The 21,680-nt window shown below is 35.6% G+C and overlaps 1 protein-coding gene across 1 annotated transcript in view; it reads right to left on the bottom strand.

Annotated features, from left to right (window-relative positions):
• Window positions 1-21,405, bottom strand: part of LOC109097625 (dual 3',5'-cyclic-AMP and -GMP phosphodiesterase 11A) — a 55,505-nt gene extending 34,100 nt beyond the window's left edge. Inside the window, exons 1-2 of the mRNA XM_042730722.1 lie at window positions 19,888-21,405; window positions 16,803-16,961 (exon numbers count right to left, since the gene is read on the bottom strand). Coding sequence (XP_042586656.1) covers window positions 16,803-16,961; window positions 19,888-20,694 — 966 coding nt within the window. The 5' untranslated portion in view covers window positions 20,695-21,405. The remainder of the gene's footprint in view (window positions 1-16,802; window positions 16,962-19,887) is intronic.
• Window positions 21,406-21,680: the final 275 nt, after the last annotated feature.

The following is a 21,680-nucleotide window of genomic DNA, read 5'->3' as shown; positions in this document are numbered from 1 at the left end:
GAAGAGTCAATGCCAGTCTAAGGAGTCTTGGATAAACACCAGGTTTTAGCCTTGCAAAGTACTGTACCAGTGGTTACAGCTAAATTACATTACTAACCCTAAGCCTAACCCTCAAGAGCAAATTTGTAATTAACATACTTTGAATGATTTAAATTGATATGCAAGTTCATTCTGGTAGTTTTAGTGCATTTTAATAAATCTAATTATAAAATCTACTGATTAAAAATGTAATCAAATGAACTGCACTATATACCCATTCATTAATCAAATTAATCAGCATTAATGACAGAAAAAAAAAACTATTGGAATTTGTAGAGAAAAGCCTACAAATGAAGATAATTCAAAGTCTACTAACACACTGAAAAAAGTGAAATGTTACTCTACTGTAACATTTAATTAAAGTGCATTTTTATATTGGTCTAATAGTGATAATAATAAATGGTTTCCTATATATGAACCTCTGTTTAAATATTAAAGAACATAAACTGATTGCAGAAATTATTGTGGTTTTTATTTTATCTATTTATTAGTACACAGCAGAAAATATTATGCATATTTATAAAAAAAGACACCACAATAAAAATGTTATTATATTACATATTTTAATAATTGTCTTTATTTACTGTATAGTAAGTAAACCAAATGAAACAATGACTAACAAAATGTTACTTTTATCTTAAGTGAAAACTCTGGTTTCATATTATAGCTAATTTATGTCTTATATTGACCGACATTAAGTAACATTTTGGCTCATGTCTATAGAAAATATATTAAGTATGGAATTTATGATAAATATAATAATACCTTTATAATATCTTTTTACTTTGTATGATTGTTTTTGTCTCTATATTAAATGTTATAATATGAAATATAATTTATTTGTTTTTTGGTCCAAAGTATTTTTTTTTTCAGTGCATTATTATTTGCAAGAAAATATATACTTTTTTTCAGGTTTCTCAACACACTGTGCCCAATTGCCATTGATCAATCGATCCTGAATCCAACTTACACATGTCTAATATATATATATATATATATTTTTTTTTTTTCATCAAACCAATTTAACCAGAAACCCCTCCTTGCAGCAATTTCACTGGCCAGCTTTATCATCTAGTCATCTGTTAAGAAAAGTTAAAACAGTCACAAATGATACACTGAACATTATGTTTAGGGTTAGGAGTTTCAGCATTCATATCTGTGACTGACATGACCAATGAAACCTACAGAATCATCTACCTGCTGGGGTTATTTTAAGATAACCTGCTTAGCTTTTTAGATGTTTTAAACACTTCACCTTTAAATGGAAAAGGGTGATAGAAAGAGGAATACTGAATGAAGAGAGAAAGAAAAAAGGGGGGGGAGGGGGGGGTTGTTGGGTTGCTGTGTTAAGGCCGAGGGGTTTGCAATGCTATCAACCTGTCGTCACCAGCTGATTCAGTGCTGGATTAACATACATACTAACACACAGTTGTGCTCAAGGGGCACATTCACTGGAGGTCTTTCTATTATTGTGCTCAGTTTTTCTTTCTCTCCCTCACACACACACACACACACACACACATGTTGGGTTTCCATGTTTTATGGGGACATTCCATAGGCGAAATGGTTTTTATACTGTGCAAACTGTATTGCCCTACACCAACCCTACACCTAAAACTTCCCCTTAAAGAAAACTTTCTGCATTTTTAGATTTTCAAAAAGCTTCATTTATGATTTAGGCTTTAATCTTGTTTCCTCATGGCTACCAAAAAATGTCCCAACGAGGACAAGGATTTTGGATATTGCCATCTTTGTGGGAACATTTTGTCCCAATATCGTTTACCAGAACCACACATAAAGCTCATTTGCACTGAAGGAACCGTTTCATAGTTCCTAGAACTATTGGCAGAAGTCCCCGCTTTTTGTCATTTTTGCACCGCAGGAAGTAGGAATGGTTTAAGTTCTAGGAACTCCATTTGGAAGAACTAAATTAGCTCCTACTTCAAAATTAGGGTCTAAAACAGTTCTATATGAACTACCAGTGATGTAAGTGTAGCTGATTGGCCAAACTCATACGCAACACCAGCAACCTGGCATTTTTAAAAAGCCATGTAAAAATGGAAAAAGGGAAAACGTCCAGATGGAGAAACTGGTTCTCGAGGAACGACCCTGCTGGATAGTTCCTAGAACTAAGTTCCTAGAAGAACTATGTGGTGTGAAAGCCTCTACACACACACACCGAACTGTTCCTTTTCAGACGTCCTAGGCATTTAAGAGGATTAATCCAACTTTAAATAAATAACTTGAGAATAAGTATTGTCATGTCACCTGGAAATCAAAACCTTTATCCCTGTAAAGCCTGACATTTGAAATAATAATGCAAATAATTTTTTAATGGAAAAGTTTATTGAAACTTTAGACAAAATCTAGTTTGCATATGTGTGTTTTATTAGTATAATATTTGATATATCAAGTTTTTGTCGCATATTGCATAATAGTGAGAACATGAAGCACATGTTTAAGGAGTAAAGACACTACAATTTTATTCAATGGCCCAAACTAAAACATAAGTAATTTGGATCAGAGACTGATATTTATATAGTCAAAAAGTGAGATAAAATTCTCATAGTTTGCCATTTTTAATAAATGAGATCTTTATAACAGCATAAAATGCATGTAAATATCAGCTGTCAATCTTACAATAATGTCTTAGTAAGATGACATTTAAATGCTTAATTTTATGCTCAAAACTCTACATTTTGTTATTGTGACAGCAAAACAGATAATGCAATGCAATACATTGATCCTCAAAAACCTGATGATCATATGTGACCCTGGACCACAAAACCAGTCTTAAGTGTCAATTTTTTTTAATTTTCACATCATCTGAAAGCTGAATAAATAAGCTTTCCATTGATGTATGGTTTGTTAGGAGGACAATATTTGGTTGAGATACAGCTATTTGAAAATCTGGAATCTGAGGGTGCAAAAAAAATCAAAATACTGAGAAAATCACCTTTAAAGTTGTCCAAATAAAGGTCTTAACAATGTATATTACTAATCAAAAATTACGTTTTGATTTATTTACGATAGGATAATTTTTATATATATTTACGGTACGATCATTTTGACCCATACAATGTTTTTTTGGCTATTGCTAAAAATATACCCCAGCGACTTAAGACTGGTTTTGTGCTCCAGGGTCAGATATTTGATACATTTTAATATTAATAATAAATTAGACATAGTCAAATAAATCTAAGCTGCTTCAGTCCACTAAGTATTCATCTCGAAATAGTATTAACAGCATAAAAGTTATTCTAACGTTTAAAGCATAAAAGATTTCACAGCAAAAAGACTCACAACCCGAAAAAGGACCTTTTACTTGCAACAAAAGCATAAATTAACAATCAAATCATAGAAGGCATACTGACAATTTAGAAACCATGTATCAGATATGATACAGTAGGCTTTACAGGGATAATGTTAATAAATCCTCATTTGTTTGTTCTGTATTGTTTAATAACTTATAGTGTTCCACATACATTGTGTTCATTACTTTGTCCAGCCTGTTAAATACCCAGCCTCAATGTGAGGAAGTGTGTATGTGATAAGGCTGTCTTGTGTGTCTCAGTAACTCTGCTGGGTGTACAGTATTTCCCTCAATATCTCATCTAGGAAGAAGTGTGACAGAGACAGCAGAACTCGACTGCCCTGAATGCATTTGCTGTTTCCTCCCTCACAGCTGTGCTTTAAAGGTCTGAGATCTCCTCTAGCACTCCCAGAATGCCAAACACACACTTAGACTGCTGTCAGAATGACAAAAACACACTCACATTCCTCTTCTGGTGAGCCAGAGAGCCTCTCTGAGAGAAATGAGTGTAGTCATAATGTTGTGAATAAACAGGGTCATATTAAAATTCTGTCAGGAACCACATCAAAACCTGCCTCAGGACAAGTCAGTGTGACACCACAGAGAGGCCTGTGTGAATCTGTCAGTCCTCAAGTCACAGAGAGCGCGGGTAAACGGGGTCCTGGAGTAATTGGATTCTGTCTGACTGCCCATTAGTCTGGGCTGCACGGGAGATGGTGCATCGAGCCTGGTCTCCGCATTTAATAAAGAGCGGATGTGACCTGAACCTGTGGGAGCGATCAACAGATTCTCACAGCACACCTTCTGCTCATTTAAACCATTAAGCTAATGAAACGAGAGAATTGAGCTCCTTCACATGGAAACACAACAACTTTCTACAGATTATCACTCAAATATTTCATGACGACTTCATTCCGCTGTGGGCCTCCAAAGCAAAGTTTTGTAGCAGGTGCTTTTCCTAAACTTCTTTATCACTGTAATTTTTCCCTGTAGTGCATTTATGTTTCTGCGCCATGTGTATGTAGTTTCTCATGATCATTCTTCACCCACTATACCTTCAAGAGTTCTATGTTAATGACCTTTGATGTCATTGGCTAAGTAGTTTTTAAATACCCAAGCCTTCAATAACAGCCTCTTTGCAAAGCCGGAATTACATCGTGACAGGATCACAAAACAATCAGCGACTGATCGACTGATAGGATCAGTGAGTGACACTGTTAGAAAAAAACCTGAGGCACACTGGACTGGAAGCCCACGTCCGCCACTGAATAAAAAATATGAAAAGGTAATTGTGAGTTTACATCTCACAATTCTGACTTTTTTCTTACAACTGCAAGTTTATATCTTAGATTTCTGACTTTTTTCTTACAATTGCAAGTTTCTATTTCACAATTCTGCTTTTTTTTCTCACAATTCTGAGTTATATCACAATTCTGACTTTTTTTTTCTCAGAATTATGAGTTTAAATGTTACAATTCTCACTTTTTCTTACAATTGCAAGTTTATTTCTTACATATTGACTTTTTCCTTGAAATTCAGACATTTTTTCCTCAGAATTATGAATTTAAATCTCACAATTCTGACTTTTTCCTTGCAATTCTGACTTTTTTCTTCAGAATTATGAATTTAAATCTCACAATTCTGACTTTTTCTCACAACTGCAAGTTTACATCTCACAATTATTTATTTATTTATTTTATAGATTACATTTTTTTTGGCATTATGACCTTTATTTTGAATGCACAGTTAAGTCTTGAGAGGAAGTGATGTGGGAGAGACAGGACTGGATTTGGAAAGGTCCGCGAGCCGAGACTCAAAGCGCAACTGCATTATATGTCGCGCGCTGCCCATGAGGCTATTGGCATAGACATAATTTGCAATTCAGACTTTTTTCTTGCACTTGCAAGTTTATATCTCACAATTATGGCTTTTTCTCAAAATTATGAAAGAAAAAAAAAGTCATAATTGTGAGATAAAGGCACAATTACCTTTTTTATTTTTTATTCAGTGGCAAAAAGTCCCTCAATTGCCCTCAGTTTGAAAAGATGGATCTCAAAACCACACAGTCAATGTTGGAAAGGGTTCAAATCTGCAGAAAATGTTGGAGAACCAAAGAATGTGCAGGAGCTCGGGGATTTTTTTTAACTGCTCAGGACCAATGCAGGACTCATGAACAAATATCACAACACAGAAAAACAGTCGTGGATCATCCAGGAAACGACACACAGTATTAAGATTCAAGGGTATGTAAACTTTTGAACGGGGTCATTTTTATAAATTCAGGTTTTATTTTGTCTCGTGGAGAATATACAAACATCTGTAATATGACATAGCTTATTCAGGACAGTATTAAATAAACAATAACATGCAATTTTAATGATCCCTCTTATTTTGTTAAAATTATTAACATTTTGCATATTCTGCAAGGGCCATGGTCAATTTATGAGCACAACTGTAATTGTGACCATGTAATGCAGGTTAACGAGTTCACGGTTGTGACATGAAAACATTTTTACAGTCTAGGTGAACTAGGGAAGAAGTTTTTGATCCAGACCTTTTAAATGGACCTAAAATTAATGCAGAGGACCTGTGTTTGCTGAGATGTCAACAAACAGCACTGGGCTTCTGTGTTTGGCCCGTCTCAGCCCTGTGTCTGAGCTGAGGAATAAAGATTCAGGATTACATGTAAGCACAGACTGAGCAGTCCGTCACCACCTCAGGGCTCTTGTGGCCTATTTTCAACAAAGAACCATAAATCTCAGACACACACAGACATCCACAACAGACAACCATCTCTCTAGCAATAAACATCTGCCTACGAGCAATAATTTAGCACATGTCTAAAGTTTGACATCTCGCTCTTTCCTGCCTTGAGTTTCATACTTCTCTTGGAAAAACATCACATTACGGAAGTAAAATGGGCTGTGAATGTTGTTTCATGCTGACTTTACAACTGACTGGAGCAGTCTAAATGAGATGAAGTGATTTAAACACACACATTATACATGCTCTGTAACACACACTGTAACCGCTTTATGTGCTTTAATCCACAGGCAGCAAGCCGATATATCATTATTTCAACAAGACTACTGCTGCGCATTTAAAAAGGTCAGTCAATCTGGTCAGCGGGCTGAACTAAACTGGAAAAAGCACTGAATGATTAACAAAAAATGAAAGATTAACTGATGTTGCAGAGACACATTTCATAGCTTCCTAGAATGTGGTTTCAAAAAGTTTCTTGAAACAATGGTATAGTAGTAATGCTCTGATTTGCCATGTACATACCATGATAAATTATTTAAAGCATGCAAATACCAGGGCTTTTCGGATATGTAACATATTACCATGGTATTCTTTAAAATAGCTTGGAGTAACAAAGTATGTATTGGACATGTATCCTGGCACTAGAACTGTTGTACCTTTTTTTTGTGAATACATTGGCATATCAATATTAACTGTACTGAATGTGCACTTGTAGTGCATTTCATATATGCAGATATTATAATATTAATGAATAAAAGGTCACTCAAGTGTCTTTAAAGTTAGACACTTTCATAACACACTTAAGTACACTTCAAAAAAAGTGCACTTTCTAATAATATAAAATGGAAATATTTACATTTAAGGTCATTTTAAATTATTATATTTTAATCTTTTGTCGTGCATTAAAGAAATACACATTCTGATGTTCAGACCTAAAGCACATGTTGTGTGCTCCATATGTTAAATGTATTAAATGTGAAATTACAAATATATTTAAATACATGGCAAACAATTTAAACCGGAATTACATTAAAATATATTAGTTTACCATCATTTCTTGACAGCACATTCAGCACTAACTATCTCAAAGACAAAAAAGTAAATATGAAATTACATATAAAGATGTACTTACAGTAAGTCCTACTAACAGTAGTTAATGGGTCACAAAAGCATTCTAAAATTCATGCTAAATGCATTTAATATAACTTTAAACTAATACATTTTTATTTAATTGCAAATAACATGCAATTGTACTGAAAACATTACATTCAGTTTGCACTTAAGTATATTCTTTTTAAAGTATATTATGTCCATATTAAGTATTCTTTTTAAAAGTATGCTAAAGTGTACTGCATTTACTCAAATCATACTGTGTTGTAGACATGTATCATGTTAATAACATGATAATTTACTGAAGCACTCTGGAGTAAATTCCATGGCACACTGTATGAACAAATGTGTGTTTTATGATGTGGACAACATGGTATACTTTGAAGTAGCATGGAGTTTGAGTGGTACAGTCATTTTCTCGTGTTATTTCTGCTTAAAATGCTAGAGCGGTGAATGAAGCATTTCGCAGTGGGACTGAACACCAGCTGTATGGAGAGAGACACACACATTCTGTAAGGCAGATCTGCGTCACTCAGCTCTGCGTCACTGTCTGAGAGAATATGATATTGTATTGAATACACAGTAATTCCTCAGCACTGCCTTCTGCTAATCCTGCTGAGAATTCATGGGACTATTCACAATACTGTGGCATTTCACAACAAAGAGCAGAGAGGCGTGTGCCTGTCTGGAAGCCCAGCAGCACATCCGGACTCTCAAGCTATCAGAAACACACAGCAGAGCTTTGAAACAGAGATCAGATCTGTGCTCACGACACTGAATAGTGGTTTGGTCAGACTCAGAGCTGAACAGTGTGACAAAAAATCGGTCTGAGCTTCGAATAAATGTACAGTAGCATGTATGCAATACAGTTTTGCACACCACTCCAGTCCATCAGTTAATGTCTTGTAAAGTGAAAAGATAAATGTCTGTAAGAAAACAATCCATTTTAACTTTAAACTGATGGTTCTGGCCAAAATACAAGTCCATAATCCATAACAACATTTCCCTATTACCCTCTCACATCAAAATACACAAACATATTTGTGTTTTGGACTTTTTTCCACATATAGATGACATTTTATCTGTGCATATTTCTCTCTTGATTCAAACGAGACAACCTTTTAACTGAAGAAAGCAATCTAATGGACAGAGAACTCATATTTTAGCCAAAAGCAACATTTGAAAGACTGAATGTCTTAGTGAAGGATTTGTTTTCTACAAACACATAGCTTTTCACTTTACAAGATGGACTGGAGTGGATGACTTGTGAATTACTGCAATGTTTTTATCATTGTTTGGACTCTCATTCTGACAGCACCCATTCACTGCTGAGGATCCACTGGTCAACAAAAGAAAAAATACAACACAACACTCCAAAAAAATCTGTCATAAAAAAAAAAAAAGGGTTGCCCCCTAATAATCGACTAATCGTTAGTCGACCAGAAGAGGCTTGGTTGACCAAAAATGTATTAGTAGCTTAATCGCAGAAAAAAAAAAATCCACAGACAAAGTCAGATCGTTAACGGCTGGTCGATGGGCAGGACTGCCAAACGCTCGACTATCATTCATCGCCCTCTCAAATAGGTCATACAGATAAGAGCAATACATCTTTCAGATCTGTAGAGACTCTATGTTTATTTGTGTGCAGTCACAATACCGCGCTTTTGTAAAATAATGAAAGCTAACATGATGCGCTTTCTGCCGTCTCGGTCTCTGAACTTGAATGCAAAACTCTGTGTATATCTTTGCCTTACAGACATTAAAAATATATCTATAGAGAGTGAAATGTCTACTTTCAAATTAACCAATTCAAATGGAAAACAAATTTTCAGATGATGTAATCCGTATGAAACATGAATACAGTCACATCCACTACTGCGGAGTCAGTGTCGCCGACTTCATCTCTTAACCCCAAAACAAAGAAAGCACTAGTTTATCAAATTATAAAAATGTTAACGCAGTCTCCTTACTGTTTTTCCCTGAAACATTCATAATCATTACTTCTGCCGGTGCGCTGTGGCAAACTTTATGCATGTACTTGAGCGCTTATTAGGAAATGTATCCAATTAAAGGCTCATTATATTGATTTAAATGGTTTATCAATAAATGTGCAATTAGTCGACTAATGCTATTAGTCGACCAGAAAAATCCTTAGTCGAGGGCAGCCCTAGAAAAAAACTAACTCATCTACATCTTGGATGAGTAAATTTTTAGGGGGTGAATTTTTTTCCTGCAATGCAGAAACATACAAATTAATTTACATTTTACATTTTTTTTTTTTTATGTATCTAGTAGCTGTTTATACTATTTTATAGCACTTTCTATTCAGTTCTGTATGTGTATTACTATCTTTCAAGAATTTATTTAAATTAACACAATATAACATATATTAATTTACCGCTGTATGTTACCACCATATAGACATTATTTTTATATACTCATCTCTAACTAATAATAGAACACATCCTGATTGCAACACTGAAACATGCATTTTCTGTGAAGCTGCTTTAAAACAATATGTATGATACAAATAAATTTTAATTGAATTTAACTGAATTTAAATTTAATTGATATATTCTCCTAACCAACCCCTAACCGTAAACATAAACATAAACCAGTTTTCTTGGAAAGAAATAACTTATTTTTCACTGTAGAAGTCAGTTTCTGTATTTGTGCGAGACTTCCATTTTGCAGTATTAGTTGCAATGCGTTGTGGCGGTAAAAGGTAAAACCGTTAATAAATAATAAATTAAAATTAGAGATAATAAATTAAAAGTGAGTAAAATAATATAATATCAAAAAATAGAAAAGGTAGAAAGATCAGATAAAATTAAAAATTTAATACTGTATTCCTTTCATTGGTCTAGTCTTTGTTTCTCCACAAAATGAAAAGAATACCTCTTCATAACATATACAGTATGATACGTCTACCATATTGCAAGCCTGTTTAGAAAACACTAATGTTTGGTTCTGCCAATACAGAATCTAAAAGTGGCACCTTTGTCTCTGTGGGCTGGAAACAATAGCTGAGTTTCTCTGTTCTGCCTTTTAGTCTCACAAACAGGGAAGAGTTTCATCATTAATTCAGCAGTTAGTAGCATGCATGACATGATGTTAATGTACAGTGAAAACTGAAAAGCCTAGGAATCTCATCGCACTGGGGTTCATACAGTCTCACAGCAACACACATGCAGTCACAGTACACGTTAAAGGAATAATTCACCCAAAAATAATTAATTTGCAAAACTTCTTTTCATTCTAAACCCATCTGATTTTCTTTCTTCCAGGGAAAACAAAAGGAGATGCATGCATGAGATGCTTTCAATCTCCATAAAGGTATTTTTAAATATATATTTACATATATTTTAATTACACATTTGGAATGATGAAGTTGCAATGTAGTACATTTCAAATACATTAACTTTGAATGTAATATTGAACACTACAGTTAAAATTATGATCAACAACTTTACATGTGCTTAAGTTCTACCTTAGAGAACCACAAAACATTATTAAAACAATGATTTACTGTTGTTTAACAATAGGTCTGAAGTAACTGCAAGTACACATTTAATACAATCAAGTGCACTTAACTTACATTAAGTGACTTAAAATCAAGAACATTCTGATGAATGAATGAATCATTGAGACCAATTCAGAATCAGTGAATCCACTGAAAAGAATCACTAACCAGTCATCACTTTTCTCACACAAAGCTATAATATGGCATTTGAAGACTTGGATTATAGCAAACAAATTGTATGGACTTTTATGATACTTCTATGGTGCTTTTTTAAGCTTTATTCCCTCTTGGCTGCACGAAAAAGAGAATGGAAACATTTGTTTGTATTTCACAAAAGAAGGAAAGATTCGCAAGTTTAAAACTACATCGGGGTTAGTAAATAATGACAGAAAAATTATTTTTGGATGAACTATCCCTTTAAATATCTAGATAGATCATGTGTCTCAGTCTGTAAGTGTGTGGCTGGTGACTCTGGGATAAAGGTTAAATAATGCTTTCTACAAAATAACCTCAATGCCTCATTTAGACATCAGCCAATACACACACACACACAGAGAGAGAGTTACAGTAGTGTGTCTCCTCTTAGCATCCCTGACGCCTCTGGACACATTCATTATATCCAGTGTCAGCGCTGCGCTCACTGCTTACGTTGAGAAATACGAGACATCCTGTTCAGCTTTAAAACCCACAGCATCTGTTTCATTCACAGAGATGAAAGATACGTGTATTCACCTCATGATGACAGCGTGTGGAGTCATCGTCACTGGACCAATCAAATCAGAAGAACACAATGATAACATGAATTAAAAATAAATAAATAAGAAAGAACAACTAAGCTCATATTCACATTCATAGTTAATTAATTCAAAACATTCGTTCAGAGCGAGTCTCCAGTGAACTGTATTCACAAATCTGACAAGAATCCCCTGAGTGCATGCGCAACTAATGCCATGAAAACTAAGTAACGTATGACGAATTTTAAGATGAATTATTGTAACTAAAAATTATATTTAGGTCACAACTGTCAGTTGTTTGTAAACTAAATCTGATGTATAGGGTGATCTGTTTAAACCCACTGAAATGTTTGAATGTGTATGTGTAGGTTTAAGGTCAAAAAACAAAACTAAACATTAAAATAACACCAATTTAAATAATGCATGCACATCCATCTTCCATGCTGCTGTGGCAGTTTTACTAAAATGTTATTCATTTAGCCCTATGTGACATCTGTTTTCATAGTTTTTGTTAACACACATTACATATTATGTATCTTGATCTGCTAATCTTCTTTACTGACTAGTGCTGGCTACTGGACAATTCATAATAATTCATGCGTAGAGTGGGGGAAATGCCCTGTGAAAGACTGTGTAACTTCTATTCTGTGAATCAGAAGTTAAATGTGATAAGAATAGTTGTCCTTTTGACATAAATTATAAACCAAGTATGAAAAATGTAATTTTATTAGATTTTTAATTAAATTTGTTCCAAGTGGGCACTTGCCACAGGTGGGGTAAAATGCCGCCACTCTGATAAAGCCATTTGCTTTTTACATTTGGAGCAAAATCACAATACAAGCAGTTTTAGCTTAAAATAAAAAAGACAAGCTGAAATAACAGTTGATGAAAATCAGGCAATATTGTTAGCTGATGCTAACTGTCTAGCTAATTAGCTAGCTGATGCTAACTTAAGGTCATTTTTAAATATACTGTAAGTCATAGGAACATAGGAACTACAGTAATTATCATAGTGGGAAGTGATGCCCTCTGGGGACATTTTACCCCAAGTGGCCAGCAGTGTTTTACCGCACAGACTAGGTTTGAAAAAAATAAATTAAAAAAATAAAAAATATATTTTTATTTTCTTCAAATAAAATGCAATCTCTAACAACAGGCCTTATTGTCATATCATATAACTGTAAAAACTGTAAAAGACTTTTTCTTACTGCTGAAAGTTAGATCACTTATGGTAAAATGGTTTTCTCTCAGGTACTTGCAGTGTAAGCTACACGATGAATACTTCTACATCACTCTTGTCAACGTAGTCCATAGCAACAACAAAAATATATCTTGACTCCATATAGTGGTTATTTTGAGAAAAACCCTGGTATTTTGAGCAGTAGGATTATAATGTTACAGTCTCTGCACTGGCTACTTATTAAGTTCCATATCAGTTACAAAATATTACTACTTACTTACAAGGCCCTTAACGGTTTAGCTCCTGCGTATCCAACTAGTCTTCTACCACACTACAACCAATCACGCTCCCTAAGGTCACAAAACACAGGACTCTTGGTAGTACCAAGGATAGCAAAGTCCACTAAAGGAGGTAGAGCTTTTTCACATTTGGCTCCCAAACTCTGGAACAGCCTTCCTGATAACGTTCAGGGTTCAGACACACTCTCTCTGTTTAAATCTAGATTAAAAACACATCTCTTTAGGCAAGCATTCACATAATGTATCTCATAACTTTGTACTTCAGTTACATCTGATCAAATGTACATTTTCATTCTTTTGCTTGAGTTGAACACATAATTTTTTGCTTAGTTGGAACAGCAGCTACTAGGCCTGTCGCAATAGTCGATAAATAAATTAATCGTACGATAAAAAAAAAAATGAGCTCGATAATTTTTCCGGCCGCGATAATTTCTTTTTTCAATTTTTATTTAAAAAATGTAACATGTCATGATGTGGGGTTAGTCTGGAGTGAGCCTGTGGACACCCCGCGGCAGAAAAACACACCCTCTCCGTTGACACAGATGTCCCGGGAATAAAGAGATAACGTCTCGCTAGAGTGGCCAGCTTTGGGAATGTTTGCTTGTGGATGTTTGCGTCGCAAGTTGCATTGTACTTGCACTACTGCTTTATTTTAATACCGCGTAGCATGTTTTGCAAGTAACTTTGTTGCCCTTTCTGTCGAAATGGTCCCACATAGTAGCCTACTTTTCGCTCGCTTCATTTGGCTTGCTCAGCTTAATATGTCTGTAGGCATGTGCCAAAAGACGCGATATGTGAACGGCCCCTTAATCGGTCAAAATGTTTACTTTCGGTTAACAGTTAAATGGTCAATATGAGCATTCATAGCTGGCATATAAACATTGCTCGGAATCTGCCATAAAATCTCTCTCTCTCTCTCTCTCTCTCTCTCTCTCTCTCTCTCTCTCTCTCTCTCTCGTCCTTGGTGGACAGACGGCAATTCACTTTTGCTTTATTTGAACAAAGCTTTATGCTGGAGAAATTATTTTTCAAAAGTTTTTTTTTGCATATGACTTGTTGAGCCTTTGTTTGTTTGTTTACAAATGTCATAACTGGCACTATTTATGTCTGAGTCTAATGTTTAATATTTTTTGAAGTGCAATTTTGTTTAAATCCATTTTATTTATTGATTTTGGTTGTTTTTGGTATTTATTCAAGTGCATTGTTTTAACAGAGACTGACAGTCCATTGCTTTTATTGTTTTTTTGGTTGTTTTGTTCATTTATTGTGGATATTTAAAATGTTTTCCGTTTTCAGTGTTAAATATTCTTTAGAAATAAAAGTTTATTGATCTTTGAAAAGTTGTACCTGCATTATAATGCCGTTATCATTATATTAGTTGAAACTGGTCTTAGAACGACAATATTATCCAGCCCTTACGAAGACCAGAGATGATCCCAACCCCTCAGAGGACCTCAGATGATGCCAACCCTTAGACAACATACAAAACCACCAAATTTTGCTAAAAGTTTGATCGCAACATATAATCATTGCTGTTAATAGTGTTCACCGTGTTATTAGTGTTCACTGTATGATTAATGACATTAACTAACTGCTTGATTTTTACCGTACATTTCTGCCATATGGACAGCAACTTGAGATGTCACCACTGATAAGCTATTACTTAATATAATTTACAAACTTTAATTTTCTGTAAAGCTGCTTTGCTATGATTTGCATTGTGAAGAGCGCATAAACTTGAATTGAATGATTAAATATACTTTCAGATTAACCTTAAATGTAACATTGAATTAATTTAAAATTATAATCTAGTCTTTACATGTGCTTAAGTCAGTGATTAAACAAAATCAAGCACCACTAATAATGCATACACAGGTACTGTGGTGCTTCCATGTTGATATGATATATTCATGTGTTACGGAAATACAAATTATTTCAAATGGTACTCCAAAAAAACTTTTTTGTAAAGACAGGGAAAAGTAAAAAAGTTTAAATGTATATGTCCCGTAAGTCAGTACATGCACACGTTTCACACATGCCACGCATCCATCCCCTGTGAAAGATGGCGTATTACCGGTCACTTGAGCTCCTGTAAACAGAGCAGCGCGGCTCAGGGATTTCAGCAGCGGCCGCTGATTAATGACTCTGCCATATGAGAACTGCTTCTGTGTTTATAAAGACTTCATTGTTACTGAAGGTCAACATTAATGAGACGCTTTATTTCTTTTTCATGATAGCGTGGCATGGTTGATCACGCTACCTTAACGCAGAACGTACGATGACAAGGACAACTAACGCTAACTATTCAGCTTTACACAGACAGTCATGAACGCTCTGCCCACTCACAGTGATCCAATGACAGGACCATTACATAAGCACACAGTTTGTGACGTCAGTGCAAAGCTACGAGACATCACCGCAGTCTCCTCGACTGAATTTCACTCTCTACACCTTATTAGATTCCTCTGCTCAGAGGTAGAATTATCTGTTAATGGAGCAATAACAAATAAGAGTGCCCAAGATAAAGTCAAAATCTTGTAAAATATATAAGTTTAGGATTTATACTGGCTTTACATTGTCATAAAAAGATGAAATTATCTGGTATTCTATAACAGTACCACACTTAATTTCTTCAGAACGACCCATTTTTTCACAAATGTTTGTAAATGCAGGCCTTGTCCACACTAATATTTTTAGTTTGAAAACGCATCTTTTTCTCTCCGAGACAGTGTTTTTGTCAATGAAAACTGAGCTTTTTGAAAACGGTCTCCAAAGGGGATAAATTTGAAAACGCTGTTTTCGTGTTGTAGAGTGGACTTATTTTAAAAACGATGACATGTTTAGTCATGTGACACATACTGTACTAATAGATATCTATGTTTATACCAGCATTGTGCCTGTTACGTGCTACTTTCACACTGTTGCTAAAGATATGTTACTTCGTACACTCTTCATATCACAGTGCTGTAAAGGTGCAATAAAATTTATTCGCGATTGCTGTTTTGCCGCAAAACATGACGGCAGTTGTGTTTTAGATCAGATATATAATGGTGTATATAATTAGCATTCAGTATGCTGTTTTTTTCAGCAGGGCAGAAGAATTGCATGTAAACTTATTACAGTATGTCCGTTCCGTCTGTATCATCTCAGTGAGCTTTTATGAGGCTTTTTGCATGCGTAATAAAGAGAATTTAACGTTTTTCAACGTTTCAATGTGGATGAGAAACTTGCAGAAAATACTCAGAAACGCTAGTGTGGACAGAGAGCATTTTTCAACGAAAACACCATTTTCAAATGTATCCGGATTAATGCAGACGTAACCACAACCTGCATGGCTAGATGCTTGATTTTATACACATGTGCCAATGGGTTTGAGTGAAACACCTGAATTCAATAATTAAAAGGCGTATCCAAATACCTTTGTCCAAATAGTGTATTTCTTCTGCCACTTTAAATGTTTGGGCTCTTTAAAGTCAAATGGACTCTGACTAACAAAATAATTTAGTATATGTGGATATATATGCAAATTAGTCCCCGCCTCCACTCCTCTTTCACTCAAATTAACTGAAGTAGTAAATGCTATTCAGTGGCAAGTGGCACTACTGGATTAATTCAGCGATATATAAGATGCACTTGTCAATCTCAGCATTCGTTTCCATTTCTAACATTAAACCATTCTGGATGGAGAAAACAAATTATTTTATGTGTTGCATTTTACACAATGGAAGAAACACACTGTGCCAGATGTTTATAGAAGACAAGAGCTGAAGGCAAGCATAGTTAACTTGTATAATAAGGTTCAGCGAGTGGAGTGCTGTTACAGAGCATGTGCATGCGGTACCTTCTCATCATCTTCAGTGAAGAGTGCTCCATTGGGACTCTTGTTGATGCCCTGTGCGACCCCGATGACCTCTCCATCACTGTTGTGGATGGGCATGCACAGCAGAGACTTGGTCTTATATCCGGTGAGTTTATCAATCTCATCACTGAAACGATGGTCCTACAAAAGAGGACAAGAGACAGTCACTCTCAGCTGAATGGGAACACATAATAACTGTTAGGAGAAGCCAAACTAATTAGAGGTGAAGTGTGTCATTGCTGTGCTGCTAACGGCACTAAATAGAACTGCAAAAAATCCAGAAAGTGACAGAAACATGAGAAACACTACGTACCCTGCCTGGAGTAGAATATTTCTGGTCTCCACTGCTTTACAACACACTACCGAAAGATTGGAATAATTATGATTTTTTAAAAAGAAGTCTCTTATTCTCACCAAGACTGCATTTATTTGATCAAAAATACAGTAAAAGTAATATTATCAAATATTATTACAATTTAAAATAACTGTTATAATAATGAAATCATTATTCTAATAGGCTGATTTGTTGCTCAGCTATTTTCAATTATTATTGGCACTCAATTATTACTAATGATTTTTAATATAATCATCATTGAAAACAGTTCTGTGTTTGTGGAAACCATAGTACACTGTTGCAGAATTATTTGATGAATAGAAAATTCCAAGAGCAGCTGTTATTTGAAATAGAAATCTTTTAACTTTATAAATGTGCAGCAAATCAGTATATTAGAATGATTTCTGAAGATCATGTGACACTGAAGACTGAGTAATGATGCTGAAAATACAGCTTTGATCACAGGGATAAATTAAATTTTAAATTAAAATAAAAAAAATAATACTTCGCAATATTACAGTTTATTATTGATCAAACAAATGCAGCCTAATTATTCATTATTCCAAACTTTTGATTGGCATTGTGGCTTTAACATTAACACTAGCATTAAATAAAGCTTGACAGATTAGTTCATGTTCAAATATACAGAAATGTCATGAAACTTTAATTACATGTAAGTCATATTTAAGTACATAATCTATGTAGCTACAACTTATATATAATGCAATGACTTTTTTAATTTTAATTAATATTAACTACTAACGTTCATGCCCATGTTTCCATCTCATGTTTGAATGGTCTCTGAAATGCTGAGTTTACTGCTATAAATAATGCAGTTTTAATGATCTGCTCTGCTTGCTAAATGAAAAGGCAAACGCAGATTGACAGACTAATTAGAGAACTGCGAGCTGGCATCATCATCATCATCATCACAGCATCACAGCATCAGGACTATAACTGTAGAACAGGGAGGATGAAGTCTGTCTGAGCTGATCGATTCAGTAATCGATACCCAGATACTCTCACACAACTCATTATTTCACTAAGGCCCTTTATGGATCTCAGGGAATAATCAATCCAAAAACATCACTCTGGGTCACAATAAAATACTCTCCTGTCTGTGTGACAGTCTTTATCCGAATGGGATAATATCATGTGAGGGACCTCGTCACAGATGCAAGTTAACAAATGCTAATGCTTCCTAACCCTAACTGAATTTCCACTGGCCTCAAATGAGAATCATTTAAGAATCAAATACAACGCTGCTGGATAGAAAAAACAGCTTAAAGTGGTGTGCTGGTGTTAGCTGGTTTTGGTGTACTGTCAGCTGATCTCCGAGACAATGCCCAAAACTCCCCTGAAACCATCAAATCCAGAAGCAAAATCCAGAAGAAACCTCCTTGGCTGTTTTAATCCAGTCGGATAAAATTATTATTCTGTTTAATATAATGTTAATTATAAACTTGAGTCAGGTTAGACGTCATACTGAATTTAACATAGATGGAAATTATGCTGTGAGGGACAGACTTGTACAATGACACGTACTGTATAAAGTTATTTTTCCGCCCTTTAGGATGGATTCCAAATTAAAATAGACATTCCATTACCAAATCTGTTCTCGAATTTCAGTATTTTTAAACTACAAACTGTCATTTTATTCCTGCCTCACCTGTTATGCATCAGGAAAGATTGCTGTTTCTCCATCAAAAGTGATATCAGTAAAAATTGTTCCTTTCTATATGACAAGTAATTATTCATACGGGAAAATGTAGTATGACTGGCCTCGCAACAGATGACCTAAACTTCATAATCTCATCGTTTGGAAAATTATAACAGATCAAAGTTAGAGTTCTTTGGCTATTACTTTGGTCCCTTCATATAGAAATTACAATATAAATTCCATGTTCATGATCATTTGGAACTTCATCTGGGATTAGGAGGTTTTAGATGCTTTTACTATAGTTCCTGTCTCTCATTTTACTTTTACATTACTTCAACAGTAACACTTTGAATTAAAATAGGATCTTGTTTGATTCTGCATGACTTTAATCCCTTTACATCAAAATTATTTTTTTAAACAATCATTTTATTTCTGCTTCACCTGATATGCATCAGGAGTTTCATCATCAGTAATTGTCTCTTTAAAAGACTTTCCTGTCCATCTGATAATTATTTATCAAATGGTCCTTTAGTTAAAATAAATTTTAAAAAAATCATAATTTGGAATAAAAATAAATAATAATAATAATAATAAATAGGATTTTCACTTTATCCAATAGGATAAATTTATCAATCCTGTGCACATTAAGACTTTTGGACTAGAAACAATCACCTTCTGCTTCACTTAATATGTGTTTGTGTTTCACCATCAATAATTGTCCGGTCTATATGATAATTAATTATCCATATGGGAAAATGTAATGTGAGTGACCTCACCATAGATCCTACTGTATGGTAACAACGTATTCCTAATCCCAGAGGAATTTCTATCATTATTTGGACACCATCCTAAAACATTCCAAATGGCTGTAGGAATTAAAAAGAATCCTAAAGGAATTAAATAAGAAAAAACAAAATCCAGAAGAAAAAAGACGTACATATGTATTTGACTTTAAGTAAGATCTTATTTGACTGACACTTTTATCCCTTTACAACTGTGGTTCCAAACACGCATCCTTGAAGGTTTTTTTTTTTCTTTCGGACAAGAAGCAATCACTTTATCCCTGCTTTCACCTGATATGCATCGGGAATGTTGACAGTTTCCCCATGTTCAGCCACATATCCAATGATGCCCTTTCCCCAGGGCACCTGCACCTCATCTGAGTTACTGAGAGAGGGCAACACTGTGGTGCCAGCGTGAACGTCAAAGAACTTGGACACCAGAGTCTTTTTATTGGCCGGTCCCTCCACCAGGAACAGGGAGCAGCGGTCAGCATCCACCATGATGCACACAAACACCAGGATCTTGTAGCTCAGACTGGTCAAATCCAGGTCGTTGGAGATGTCCTTGACGAGCTCCAGGAAGAACTCCCTCTCGTTGTGCTCCTTCAGGTGGTATTTGTAGTCCACGGCGGTGGAGGGGTACTGAGGGATGTTGACCCGGGACTCCAGCAGCGCGGAGAGGATGTGCGCGGTGGTTGGCGGCAGAGAGCTGGCTTTACGCAGCAGCGCGCGCCTCCTCATGCTGGTCAGCGGCTCCTGGGCTCTGGAGTTCACGTGCTCGTCATAGGTCCTGTTGGCGTTGATGGCTTTAGACCTGGCGAAGGTTTTCCTCAGCTCTTTCTGCGATGGTCGTCTCTGCAGTCCGTCGCTTCTGCTCGCCCAGCTGTCTTTGCTGCACGCGTTCGCCGCTTTCTCCGCTTCCGCGCTGGAGTTTGCCGGAGTTTTAGTGGCGTGATGGCTCTTCATCCACTTTTCCACCATACTTGCCTTGCCTTTTCTGTTCAGATAGTCCTCTAATAATTCGGGGTGCTCATCTAGAAAACTTTCAACATCGGAAAAGACCATGTTTGACCCTGCCATTGCTGCCGCGGCGGTCATCTGTAAACGAAATGCAAGAGACGCGCGGTTTGCGCGATCATTTATGTGAGTGCAGAGCCCAACGTGTCATTCGCAAACTTCAAACAACAGACCCCCCGCGACAGTAGCGGAGTTTAAGCATGTTGCGATGCGGAGCATCTCGCTCTCGTTCATTCTAAAGCAGCGCCAGTGAGATGATGCGACAGAGCGCTTCGCAGGTGCATCGCTGACGTCACGAGCACGCATCCCTCCCTCCGTGCTCTTCGGAGTCTTTTCATAAACTGGGCTGTTTTATTATAAGGACTCTCATCCTCGGCGACACTGGAAAAATTGAGTCTCGATGGCTTTTCGTGATTATTGTGACGTCGCAAGCAATGGCTAAATTATTGCATGCATGTATTCTTTTAGATTATTACCTATATATTAGTTAAATAAGCCCTTATATTTTTGTTAGGTATGCATACGACTACATTCCACTATAAAAAATAAAATAGCACTGCATATTTCTACCTTCTAAGCGGTTATTTTGCGCCAATTCTCTATCTAATGGACGGTATCTGTTAAATGATATCACTAATTCACTATTTCCCTATATGTAAAGTTGCAGCTCCATCGTCCTCTAGTGGACAAATTGAGTTCTGCAGCTGACCAAAAGCATGACCACATCCTTGAATGTGATTTACAGTATAATGTAAGCACATACTGCACTCTTTAAAACAAAAGTTTTTTTTTTCCAATGTCATAAAAGAAATGCCTCTTTTTCTTAGTGTGAAGAACCATTTTCCACTATAAAGAACCTTTTTTTTTTTTTTTTTTTTTTTTTTTTTTTTTACAATGGAAAGTTTCAATTAAGGTTAATGTTCTTCATAGAACCACTGAAACCAATACAGAATCATTATTTTTAAGAGTGTAGACAGAGTTCATAAACTACTTCAGCTTTCAGTGTTGACTGGGGCGAGAACTTTAGCGGCTTTCCTCGGCGGCACCTCATAAATTAATATTCATGA

Source organism: Cyprinus carpio, chromosome B9, assembly GCF_018340385.1.
Source record: "Cyprinus carpio isolate SPL01 chromosome B9, ASM1834038v1, whole genome shotgun sequence".
Lineage (NCBI taxonomy): Eukaryota > Metazoa > Chordata > Actinopteri > Cypriniformes > Cyprinidae > Cyprinus > Cyprinus carpio.
This window is presented reverse-complemented; position numbering and strand designations above follow the sequence as displayed.